This window comes from Canis lupus, chromosome 13, assembly GCF_003254725.2.
Source record: "Canis lupus dingo isolate Sandy chromosome 13, ASM325472v2, whole genome shotgun sequence".
Classification (NCBI taxonomy): domain Eukaryota; kingdom Metazoa; phylum Chordata; class Mammalia; order Carnivora; family Canidae; genus Canis; species Canis lupus.
In genome coordinates, this window is record NC_064255.1 from 60,519,480 (window position 1) to 60,533,065 (window position 13,586).

Here is a 13,586-nt window from a genome sequence, read left to right on the forward strand (position 1 = left end):
AAAACAAAAACACTATCTTAGTGCTTTGTGCATACATATTCACAACTGCAGAATCCAAAAAGCTCTGAAAACCGCATGTATCATAAATTAGCCTGAATGCATTTGCTGCTAAAACATGATCTGAATTTATTTGAGGCTATTTATAGTCTTTATCATATTTAATTTGAATATTCATTTATTTCCTGCAGAAATATTAATGTGCTTGATTGTAAAGTACTGCCCTAGGTCCTGTCTGATGTTTTTTTGGCCTCAGTATTTACCATTTTACCTTTCTAAAATTAAAAAAAGTAATCTGAATTTCAAAATATATTTGGTTAGAAAATAATAATATGAAGGATTTGGGCCTGTGCTTACTCTTTTTTCCTCATAATAGTGCTATAGGATAGGTACTGTTCTTTTCCCTGTTTTGTAGATTGAAAAAACTGAGGAAAAAGATGAAGTAGGGGACAAGGTCACATGGCCATTAGGGGAAGAGCTGGGACATCAGCCCTAGGGATTCGGCTCCTGAGTCTGTTTTCTGAACCCCGTGATGTGTCACAAGTTAGGGATTTAATCCTGGATTTCTGTGTACTACTCCTATGCTTGGTTTTCTAATTATTAATTTCTAGGCTTTTGAATTGGGAGACAATAAAAGTGCCAAAGGTTATTGATACTTTCATTCTTATATTATCTGTCCCCATGTCTGGCCTAACCAACAGTCTATATATAGCTTTCCCAAAAAGTGCTGCTTTAATCACATATCACATTATTAGATCCTCATCTGCTTCCCTGTTTTCTGAATCTAAATTTTATTGTATTTGTATCATTTTTACACATTTTTATAACTATGTATTTATTTAACACTAGAATGTACTCTTAAAAAATCACCAAACTACATCAGAACTAAAAATTAACCAATTAAGTTACAGTGATAATTTAACATACTAGTGAGAAAACAGGACAAATGATAAATTCTTTTCCTAGGTGATAATTCCGAGTTACTGCTTCAGACCCTTTGCTGGTGTCTGTGATAAATTTTTCCAGAAGGAAGGCTTACTGTGGGCAGAGTATTGTTTGCCCATTTTCTCATTTTTGTTATGCTTCTTCCTCTGATAATTTATTTTTATTTGCTGCATGTTACACATAATGAAACTCACATGATTTTGTGAGTTTGCATATGAATCTTGCAGTTGTATACAGTATAATAGCTTCAGAATTCCTGAAGGATGAAGCTAGTGTACTTTTAAAAAAAATTCTGTAGGGTCTCAAAATTTACTTCCAAATAGTCATCTTACAGCTTTAAGACACAGAAATGTCTATTTGTAATCTTCCATGTTCTTTCCTGTCCTTTTTTGCCTCACATGGAATATTCTGTGTACAAGAACATTGCATTTATAGTAAAAGGAGAGAGTACTGTACTTTTAAACTGAATAGACATCTTTATTGAATTATAAGTGACTTATTTCGTCTGTCTTCAAAGCAGCATCTTCTTTATTTTTGGTTTGGGGAAGAACTATGGGAGTGGGAAGGCTTTGGTTGTTTTAAGAAAAGTCACTAGTTTGTATCATGATACTTGCTTTGAATCTTAAAAAGCATTCCACATATTTTTCAGCACTGAAGTGGTCAAAATAAATGTTGAATGAAGTCAATGTTGTATACACTTAAAGATACTAACAGTCTAGTCTTGATTTTCAATGGAAAAAAATCTTACTTTTTTATGGGATATGTTTGCTTTTTTTTAGAAAAAAATCTTTGTTTGCTTTCATTAGAAACTCTGAAATTGTTTTAGCTTTGGAACAGATTTAATAGTCTTAGTTGATATCTCTGTTTAGTGACATATTCTTCCTTGAGTATGTTCCCAGCCCTTTTCACTGTTAATCTCTAGGTTAAGCTGAAAGCTTTCTAGGAAATCTCCCTTTCAGTTATCCCTTTTGAAACCTTGTTTTTAATAGCACTTTTCTTTCTTGGCTTGCATGACATTTTATCTTTCTTTTCCTTTCTTTTTGCCGTTTGCAAAGACTCTTGGGAGGATTTGACAGATTTGGTGGAGCAAATGCGCGATGATACAGAAGGTGCGTGCCACACCAACATCTTTCAGCTTTTTTTTCCTATCTTTTTCTTTCTTTATTACTTTCTTTTTTTTAATTTCTAACCACCTTTTGATCGTTTTCCATAAGCCAGATTGTCAGCTTTGGTTTTATTTCCCATGGCAATAACTGGAGTAATAAAAATATTTGCCAGATTTACCATACAGGTACTTCATTTGTATGGGATTAGGCTTTTCAGAATCTTGCATTTAAAAATCTTTCTCCTGTGGTTCCAAGTAAAGTGTCATAAATATATGTTTATGCAGTTCCTTTAGGATATTTGTTAAACATGTTTTAAGGGGACTTTATACCAAAATATATCAGGTTTTTTGGCTGTTTTTTCATTTATTTGTTGGGAAGATGTAAATCTTTTTCTCATTCGTGAAAATGTATATTCCTGTTAATTCCACAGTAGTCAAAAACAAACAGATCCCAGGAATCTGAAGTATCCAGTCTGGAATGTTGTTCAGATTTGTAGATTTCCATAACATTAAGCACTTGGAGCTTGGTCCTGTCATAGCATTACTTCCTGGTGGAATTACTTTCAAAAGTAGCACATGTGTTCCAAAATAGAAAGTCCCCCTAACAAGAATTGTTTCTTCTGTAAGGGGCTGCTAACTTTAGGGAGCTCAAGGTAATTCACACATTTTATAATAAAAATAGAAAAATTGAAGTTTGGCTTCACTGTATCTCCCCCTTTGCCTGAGTCCTAAAGTGTGTCGTGTTTGTGTGCCTACCCCACCAACACCCCCACCCGGCTTGAGCACATACACATCCCCTGCCCTGCGTGCACACTGACCTTTTCATTGCCTGTGCATAGTGTATCAGCCTCCTCCTGCCTGGCCCTGCAGCCTTACCCCTGGGAGTGTACTACCCTCCTCTCCCCACCACCAAGTTCCCCCCACCTCAGTCCAGACGGAAGCTCTGCTAAGGAACTGCTCCTTGACAGCCATGGCCCACATTCAGGTCTCCATTCACTCACGTCCTGCATTGGAGCTTAAGGCTCTTTACTTGTTCTCTACTTCTGATGTGTTTATCGTCCTACTCAAGTGTAAAATCCTTACAGGTCTTAAACTTCTCAGTATCTGTGTGAGACCTGGGGTGGTACTGTGCTCAGTCTGTTTGGTCATACCAGGCAAGACTACTGATGCCCAGTAGTTTCTGTCGCCACTGATGCCCATTAGTTTCTTCTTCAGCCCTTAACTTTGAATGAGTAAATTATTCCGAGTTTCATGTCATTTTCTATAGTCAAGCTGTCCTTATTCCGTCTCTGATTCTGCTTGTATTGTAACTAGTTACTTATAATTCAATGAAAAAAATCAGTATTACATAGGCGATTGACAGTTCATAGAGAAAGAAAAACAAAGAGAAGGGTGTTGATTCATTCAGTGAGTAGCATTTCCTATTATGTTAGCTGTTGTTATTTACCAGGTACAACACAAGTGTAAGGTTTTGATTCCTTTAATAGACTAGGCACTAAAGAAAAATGCTGCATAAAAACCAACAAATCTATGCCTTTCTTGATACTTCTTCCCTAGGACTCACCCTGGTAATATTCCATTTCTTTAATACAAAGTACTACTTCAAGAATCAAGCCTAGTGTGAGAGTAAGCCGCCTCTTTTCATTTTGTTTTTGTGGGATTTTTGTGAATGATTATCATAGATGAAATCAGAAAGGGAAATAAGATGAGTTATAACATAATAGCACATTAAAAACCCAGAAGATGTGAACTGTCTCAATATTTTGATGATCTTAGTAGATTAGCAGTCACATGGTATATGGTAATATTTCAAGAATGTATTTACAGACAAGTCTTTCTGGAATGTAGTTTTTAAAGAAATCAGAATGAGGAAGGGAAATAGCTTTACTCATTAACTTTTTTTGAGTCATTTCATCCCTTTATTATTATTATTTTCTGTTTCTCTTGCCTTATTTCAGTTACATGAAATGTTAGAGTTTTACTGTACTATTATATAACTTAAGGATTTTTATAAAAATGAGTACTTGTAACAAAAATAAACATGAGTTAAGGAGTGTTGCCCACATATAACACACTTAGCAGCTTAGGGACTGGGGTGAATCTCAGTTTCAGACCCTGAGAAAGCTGACGATGTTTGTAGGCTCAGATCTTTTCAGAAAACTTTCACTGCTGAGCTATTTCAATTCTGTTTCTCGTCTGTTATTATGAATGTGTCATAACAGTTGGTTTTTTAGTAAAGGAAGTGTTAACATTGGTTTCCAGCCTCCTGAAAATTTGCTTTTTAAAATAACAGACCCTAGGAAGTTGCAGATTTGAACTGTTAGCTTTGGGGTTTTGTTTTGTTCTAAATTTTGCAAGATTGAAGTTTTTTCTGGTGATCCGATTTCTTAAAGTGATGGTTGGTTTTACAGTCAATGTGTCTGTAACTCCTGTCTAATAGAATATGAAGTGCCTTCTTAAAGTAGAAAGTATCCTGCTTTCAACACTGATCAATTATCTGGCATCCCATCTCATTGTATACTATTAATTTGTGCCTAAAAGATTGGAAACTCACTAGAAAATTCTGAAGATTAAATGAATAAAAACACACAGTTTGCTATCTTTAGTTTCTCAATAAATATTAAATTCTTCTGTACTTATTACTAATTAGCCTCTGAAACAGACTGAAATTGCAATTACCCAGATTAAGCATTTCTAAATACTTAACATGCAGATATTTGTTTAGTCTTCAAAACTCTATTATCAGTTCACAGATGAGGAAAGTGAGGCCTGCAGAATTCAGAAAGGTTCTGAGTGGAATACTGCTCAGCAATAAAAAGGAACAAACTATTGATACCCCCAACAACCTGGATGAATCTCTAAGGAACTATTGCTGAGTGGAGGGAAAGAAGCCAATTTAAAAATTTACATACTATGTGATTGCATTTATATAATATTATTGAAGTGACAAAACTATAAAAATGGAAAATAATAGTTGCCAAGGGTTAGGAGAGGGTAATGGCTGGGGGGAAGGCTAGGTTGTCACCCCTGCTTCTGACCAAGCACATAGAAATCAGAGGTTCTTATTTAAGGGAGACAAGGCTAAACATAAAGTTCGGTAGGTTAGGTGTATTAAAATGCATTGGTTAACTTATATTTTCAACTTACAGTGGGTTTATTGGGATGTAACCCCATCATATCTTGAAGATGTGTTATTTTATTTTATTATTTTTTTATTTATTCATGAGAGAGAGAGAGAGAGAGGCAGAGACACAAGAGGAGGGAGAAGCAGGCTCCATGCCGGGAGCCTGACGCGGGGGGACTCAATCCCGGGACTCCAGGATCGCGCCCTGGGCCAAAGGCAGGCGCTAAACTGCTGAGCCACCCAGGGATCCCCGAAGATGTGTTATTTTAAAGGAAACTCCAAACACTATGATTCTCCATTCCCAGATACTTCAGTATGACACCTAACAAGATTAACAATAATTCCTTAATAGTACCTAATATTTATTCAGCACATTTTCAAAGGCTGCTTGTCTCAAATATGTCTCTTTTCAGTTAGTTTGTTTGAATCAGGATCCACACAAGACTCTAAGTCTCTGGGGTTTCTTTTACTTTTTTAAATTACTTTTTATACTTTTATTACCCTCATTGTATTTCCAGCTTTTTATTTAAATTCCAGTTGGTTAATATGGAGTGTAATATTAGTTTCAGGTGAAGAATTTAGGGACTCCTCACTTAGATCAACATCCAGTGCTCATTACAAGTGCCCTCCTTAATACCTATCATTTACTTAACCCATCCCCCTGCCCACCTCCCCTCCTGTAAGTCTCTAATTGTGTTGAAGAACAGCTTTATTGAGAGAGAATTCACATACTGTAAGAGTCACCACTTTAAACTATACAGTTCAGTGGTTGTTAGTATGTTTACAGAGTTGGGCATCCATCACCACTACCCAATCCCAGAATATTTTCAACACTCGATAAGAAACCCTGTACCCATTAACATTGACTTTTGTTCTCTCTTCTCCCCAGATCCTGGCAACTACTAATCTATTTTCTGTTTTTTATAGTTTTGCCTGTTCTGGACATTTCATATAAACAAAGTCATTAAATATGAGGCCTTTTGTGCCTGGCTTCTTTCACTCAGCGTGATGTTTTCAAGGTTCAGGCATAATAGGACATTTATCAATAGTTCATCCTTTTTATTTCTGAATAATATCTCATCATACATACTATATTTTATTCATTCATCGATAGATGGACATTTGGGCCACTTCCACGTTTAGGTTATTATGAGTAGAGTTGTTATGAACATCCACTTAGGAATTTAAATGGACATATGTTTTCACTTTGGGGTGTATACCTAAGAGTGGAATTGCTAGGTCATATTGGTGACTATGGTTTAACCTTTTGAAGAATGAACTGCCAGGCTGTTTTCCAAAGCTGTTGTACCATTTTAGATTCTTGTCAACAATTATTATTTTTCTCTTAAAATTCTTTAAAAAATTATATCCATCTTAGTGAATGTGGACTGGTATTTCATTTGCATTTCCCTAATGGCATTTTTTTCATGTACTTATTAGCCATTTGCATATCCTCTCCAAAGAAATGCCTATTCAAATCCTTTGCCCATTCCTTTTTACTGGGTTATTTGTCTTTTGTTGAATTGTAAGTTCTTTGTATATTCGAGATACTGGATATAATATGTAGATATCCACCCCCCCCCCCATTTCATGGGTTGCCTTTCATTTTCTTAATGATATCCTTTGAAGCACAGATGTTTTTAATTTGAACAAAATCCAGTTTAAATTTTTTTATCATTGTTCTTTTTAATCCAGTTAATTTTTTTCTGTTGCTTGTGTTTTTGGTGTCATCTAAAAAACCATTTGGTTCTGTTGTATAATCCTTTTTATATGTTGCTAGATTTGGTTTGCAAGTACTTTATTGAGGGTTTTGCATCTATATTCATATGAGGTTCGATTTCAAATTCAGTATCTTGTTATAGATTTTCTTTTTCTCAAGTTAGTTTTGGCAGTTTGTATTTTTCTTAGAAATTGTTCATTTTATCTAGGTTGTCTAATATTTGGGCATACAATTGCCAATTAAATAGTATTCCCTTATAATCCTTTTTGTTTCTATAGGGTCAACATGCCTCCTCTTCCTTCCTGATTTTGGAAATTTGAATCTTCTGTCTTTCTGTTGGTCACTCAAGCTAGATGCTTGTCGGTGTTGTTGGTCTTTTCAAAGAATCAACTTTGGGTTTTATTGATTTTTCTCAGTGCTTTAATGTGCTGCTTATTTCTGTTCTAATCTTTATTATAGCTTCCTCCTGGGGCTTTCCACTGATGTCTGTATTTATTGGTTGCCCTTGAGGAAGCAGTCTCTGAAATCATGGAATTATGATAATGCTGGAGCTGAAGAGTCATCTAGGTCAGTGTTTCTCAAAATTTAATGCACATGCAGATGACCCTGGGGTCTGGTTAAAGTGCAGAACCTGATTCAGCGGTACATTGGAGCCTAAGGTTTCCCATTTCTAAAAGCTTCCAGGTGATGCCAGTGTTGATGCCAGGGCTGTATGTTCAGTGGGGAGGATCTAGTTCATTTGGTATCAGAGTCATTGGTGGGGTTTTCTAAGCCATGTTGTTTCTCTCCATTCCAGGGATACTCGCACCCCACCCCCCCCACCCCCACCCCCGCCTTGAGAATTGGTGCTGCAATGAGTCATTGTGACTGATACGGGTGTGTATTGTTTCAAAGATGAAAGAATTATTGAACAAGCTTAACCTTCTCATTTGACAGATGAGGATATTGAGGCCCCAAAGAAGTAAGACTCCTTGTTTGGTATCATATAGGTAATTGTTGCAAATAGGTGATTAAGATTAATAGGTGGATATAATCTTTCTGCTGATAAAGCTTGATTTTAACAAAGTACATTAAGTGAATTTCCTCTTTAGTACTCTTGAGTAGAAGTTTATATAATATTTGGAATGGCATTAGGGAGACTAAATAGATATGGACATAGATATATAGGTAATCTAAGGGTCCAAAGACTCTTCTGTTATTTTTAATTTTTTTGAAATATCCCGAAAATACTTTATTAGACCTGAAAGAGTTGCCAGAGAAAAACATACCATTTGAATTTCCGAATGCGGGAGTACACAGGTTCCTTCATCACCTAAAAGCTGGGAATTATAGTTAGGAAATTGCAACGGCTTCTCAGCTGGATTGAAGTTTCTTTGCCTAATGCTCTATTTTTATTATTTTTTTAAGATTTTGTTTTTAAGTAATCTCACATCCAACATGGGCTCGAACTTAAAACCCTGAGATCAAGAGTCATATGATCTACCAACTGAGCAAGCCAGGGTCTCCTTCTATTGATTATTCTTAAATGAGGATTGAGTAAAAAGTTCCTGATTCTCTTGTACAAATACGTGTCATCAGACTAGTTAAATGGTGTTTTATTACAGGATCTTTTTAGTGCTTTCATTAATTTCTTTCACTCTCAAGGACACCTCATTTTGCATCAGTTTTATACTCCAAGAAATATTACCAAAATAGTTCAAAATAGATTTATTTAGGAATTATTGGTCTTCAGACATTCTGAACACAAAGTAAGCTTTCCTTTCTGTATCTTTCCGTTAGTATGTCATTTTTAATCTCATATTAATGTTCTTAGGTATCTTTGGAAAAACTCCATATGACAATATTTGTTTCTCAAATGGGATACATTTTTGATCTGTCGGATAACCAGGAAGTTCTAAAGAGTAACTGCTTGTACATATGAATAGTTCCCACCTTAACAAAAATTGGGTACAATATAACAAACTTAATTTTGACATATGTTAAGTATAACTGAACTTTTCTTCAATTATTCATAAAACATTTCAAGATTTCTCTCTATGAACATTAGTCATTGCACTAAAGAGTTAAATAGGGTCTTGGTCAGATGATGGGTTTGCAGAGCAGTGTGACTCAGTGTCACTCTTAGCTATATGACTTTGCGTTCACTTTTGTCATCACTGTTAACAAAGTGAGCCTCATTACTCTGTAAAGTTCATTAAAATTTTCCTCATATGGAAATTAACAGTCTTGAAGAGCTATAATGAAGATCTACATGTTCTTGAAAGAACTTTGGTTTGGAAATCAATTAATAGAGTTTATTATAGTAACTGGAGTTATTTTTGTACAGTTTCTTTAGTCCACTGCTCCTGCTCTGTTCCCTACCAAGGTGCTTTGTGCCAGCATCTATCTGCTCACCAAAACATAGGACTTACTCTCCATACTTCCCTCCTTCTCTCACATCCAAGTGGTCATCAAGTCCTGAAATCCTGCCATTCTACCCCTGGAATGTCCCCCAAAGCTATTTCCCCCTTCCACACAGCACCAACTGCTCTAGTTCCACCCTCTGCCATTTCTCTCTCCAGTTATTGCATTAGACCCTTACTTGCTCTGCAGCTTTGAGTTCTTGCACCCTTCCAATCCATCTTCCACACAGCTATGAGAATGGCTCCTCTAAAATTCAAATCTGTGACATACACCTCTCATTAAAATCTTTGACTTTAAGGTAAAATCCATATTCCTTAATAAAGATCCTTAGCAGTCTCTCCTTTACCTGTCTTCCCTCATCTCTTCTCACAGCATTCACTTATATGCACCATACATTTCTGACGCGTTTTCCATTTTATTTTTCCTGTTGTACCAAGTTCTCTCATACCTGAGCACCTTTGCCCGACCTTTCATCCTGCTCCCTTCCCAGCTCTACACTTACCCCCTCATCTGACTAAATGTCTTTTGGTCCTTTAAGATTGAATTCAGGAGCACCTGGGAGGCTGTCAGTTAAGCATCCACCTTCAGCTCAGGTCATGATCCCAGAGTCCTGGAATTGAGCCCACATTAGGCTCCCTGCTCAGTGGAGAGCTTGCTTCTCCCTTTCCCGTTCCCCCTGCTTGTGTTCTCTCTCTCTCTGTCAAATAAATAAATACAATTAAAAAAACAAAAAAGACTGAATTCAAAAGTCTTATTCTCTGGTACTGAAATATATGGCACATAATGATGAATTTTTTTTTAAGATTTATTTATTTATTTTATTTTATTTTATTTTATTTTATTTTATTTTATTTATTTATTTATTTATGATAGTTACAGAGAGAAAGAGAGGCAGAGACACAGGCAGAGGGAGAAGCAGGCTCCATGCACCGGGAGCCCGATGTGGGATTCGATCCTGGGTCTCCAGGATCGCGCCCTGGGCCAAAGGCAGGCGCCAAACCGCTGCGCCACTCAGGGATCCCAGATTTATTTATTTTAGAGAGAATGCACGTGAGCAGGGGATGGAGCAAAGGGAGAGAGGATCCTCAAGCTGATTCCTCCCAGAGCACAGAGCCCCAAGGTTGGGCTCAATCCTGAGATCATGACTAGAGCCAAAATCAAGAGTTGGCCACTTAACCGACTGAGCTACCCGGACATCCCTCCTGATGATTTCTGTATATTAATTTTGAACTCTGCTACCTCTGTGAATTCGTATATTTTTGTACAGATTTTGTTTGATTTTCTGGATATAAAATCAGATCATGTGAGAGCAGTAATATTTGATCTACTCTTTCACAGGTTATATGTTTGTAATTTCTTTATCTTCTTTAATTGCATTCCTCTACCACCCTCAGGACAATGTCAAGTAATAGCCATGTTAATGGATATTTCTTAATTTCCTCAAAATGCTACAGATTGAATAAACATCTCTTATAAGCCTAAAAAAAAAAAAGCCTTCTCCTCTGAGAACTTATGTCTACATTACCTGCCCTTTATGCATGAAAGGAAAAGGGGATCAGGTCAGGTACCTTTCTTCTGTGCATATTCCTGTAATATTTTGTGTATACTTTTGTTAGTGTTTTTATTGTAGTACATTTGCACTGCTTCTCAAACCTTTCCAGATCCAGTGGCATAGGAAATTGTATTGGACTTACATATAGCCTGCCTGAAATTTTATATTAATATCACATCTAGTATCTTAGCCTTCAAAAATTATATAAAATGTACATTTGATTCCATAGAAAGGGTATAGTTGACCTAATATAAAAATATTTTAGTTTTATTTGTCCTGGAATAAATTTTTTTTTTGTCCTGGAATAAAATTGATCTTTGTCAAAGATGATAATGTTTATTGTGAAATTTCAAGTTTTCTCTGTAAGCTCCCCAGTTTTGTTCTCCAGACATCTGCCTAACCCAAGTTTGATAAATAGTAAGCACTTTGATGTCAAGAACTAGGTCTTCTATCTCTGGAATCCCAGCATTAAATATAGTATCTAATACACAGTAGATGTTCAGTATTTATTGAAAATAAATAATGAATGAACAAAAGTTCAGTTTTGGAATAATAGTGTTAAGTGTTAGCATCGTTAAACATTTTAATTTTGGATATTTTTCTCATAAAAAATATGACTAATGACACTGGGAAAGTCATGCATTTTAAAAATAGTTTTCTGGCCTATACAATTTATCAAAACCTTAAAAAGAAACCTTTTATAGTTAAAATATACAGAAAGATCACATTGTAAATATTCAGCTATTCAGTGCAATGAATTTTCACACAATCAGCAGTTTCACATAACTAACACACATATCAAAAACCAGAACAAGAACCTGCCCCTCAGGACTTCCATGCTCTCATTGTGTCACTACAGCCCTTTTTAACAGCATATGTTCGTTCTGTAAAATCATTTTATATTTGAGTACAATTTAAAACAAGTAAACTGATTGAATATTTTTTATTGCTATGACAAATTAAGTTAATGATTTAGTGATCATTACTAGTAGCCAACATTACAAAATGGGAAAAAATAATTTTAAGTAATTATTAGTAATAAAAACTATTTTCATTAGTTTACATTAGCACTAACCAGAAAATGTAATTAAAATTATTTGCAATGCCCATACTCTTGTCTACTCTTCAACACAAAAATGCTGTTAATAATAAACATTAAATAATAATTTTAGTTTTTGCATTAAATAATAATGAGCAGTAAATTCTTTTAAACTTTTATGCCTAATTGTCAAATTGCCCTGATTTTTGTCTTTTATTTGTTTAGAGAAGTAGTTCTCAATGGAGGGGGAGCCCAATTTTGTCTCCCAAGGGACAGGCACATGGCAAGATCTAGAGCCATTTTTGCTGGTCAGAACTAGAGGGTGCTACTACTGACACCTAGTGGGTAAAAGCCTGGGTTGCTGCTAGACTTAATACACAGAGCAGCCCCCACAAAAAATAGTTATCTGGCCCAAAATGTCAGTAGTACCAAAGTTGAGAGCAATATTTTCTAAAGAATGAGTGGGTTGTGTTTGGTGTAGATTCATTCCAACGGGGTATAGCAGCATACTAATAAAGTACAAGGTATTAAGACTTCAGTTTCCCTTGGTATTAGCTCCTATTTGTTTATTTTATTCACCTCAGACCCCAAACAGGTGTCTTGAACATTTTGTTAATGATTATAAGAAGAATGAGATGACGCAGTGTAGGAGGATAAATCCATCACCACTTTTGGCAAAAGTCTCAAATCCAGCTCTCTTACAAAATTTTCTTGCCGCCTGTTGGAGGTGTTAAATAGAGAATCTAGTTGCTCTTCACAGACATCCATGTATACCCACACAGCTGTACCCCATTCCTTTCTTCCAGTGATTATGGAAGGTTAGAACCACTGGAGTGCAGGGTGCCTAGGTACTCAGTCCGTTAAGCGGCTTACTCTTGAGTTTGGCTCAGGTCGTGAGATCAAGTCCCCTCAAGGTCTACACTCAGAGTGGAGTCTGCTTAAGATTCTCCCCCCCCCCCCCGCTCATACTTTCTCTCTCTCTCTCTCTCTCTCAAATAAACAAGTCTTAGAAACACTGGAGTGCACATAAATGCCAGTAACAAAGTTTGAGACTAATGTCTAATTAGGTTGTTTCTCATGGTGGTTTTTTAGGGGATAGTTCTGTGTGTATTTCAGTGTCCCCTTGTGAGATTATTCTGATCTTGACAAGTTGACCTGCCCTGAGCAAAGAGTCACTTGAAGATGGCCTTAAAACAGATGTTGTGCAAGAAAGAATTAATGACAATATATACCAATTCTGACTTTATAATAAAATATTTCTCTCAAAGTATTACCTCAGAGAACAAACCCAGATTTATAAGTTGGAATTATAAATCTACAAGTCCTTAAATTTAATGAAGAAGATTAGCTTAGAATTTGGCATTTGATTGCCCTTATTTAATTGTGAAAGCAGATACAAATGAAAACAATTGTATGAAGAAAATTAGGGACATTTTGAATAAAATAATCTGTTTTATGTTGTAGCTTTTTTGTTTTGTGGAGCATGGGTTTTTTAGTATTTTTTGTCAACCTAAGAAGAGTTAAAATAGTTCATAGATCTCTAGGCCTTTTCTAGTTTTTAAAGAATATAATATATTTGATGTTTGGGAGGATGCATTAGCTCTCGTGTCAGGTCTAGGTGTAATTCTGCCAGTTATGAACTGGTTGGCCTTGGGCTGTAAACTCTTATGGGCTTTCTTTACCACCCTAAAAGAAGGGACA

The 13,586-nt window shown here is 35.8% G+C and overlaps 1 protein-coding gene across 18 annotated transcripts in view; it reads left to right on the forward strand.

Moving 5' to 3' along the window:
- The window catches only part of RUFY3 (RUN and FYVE domain containing 3), a 72,273-nt gene that overhangs the window by 27,699 nt on the left and 30,988 nt on the right, over positions 1-13,586 (forward strand). For 6 of the 18 annotated variants that reach the window (XM_049093047.1, XM_049093041.1, XM_025435758.3 and 3 more), the window contains exon 2: positions 1,998-2,051. The exons of the other annotated variants lie outside the window; for them this stretch is intronic. In XM_049093047.1, the coding sequence (XP_048949004.1) occupies positions 1,998-2,051 (54 nt within the window). The remainder of the gene's footprint in view (positions 1-1,997; positions 2,052-13,586) is intronic. 18 annotated transcript variants of the gene reach the window in all.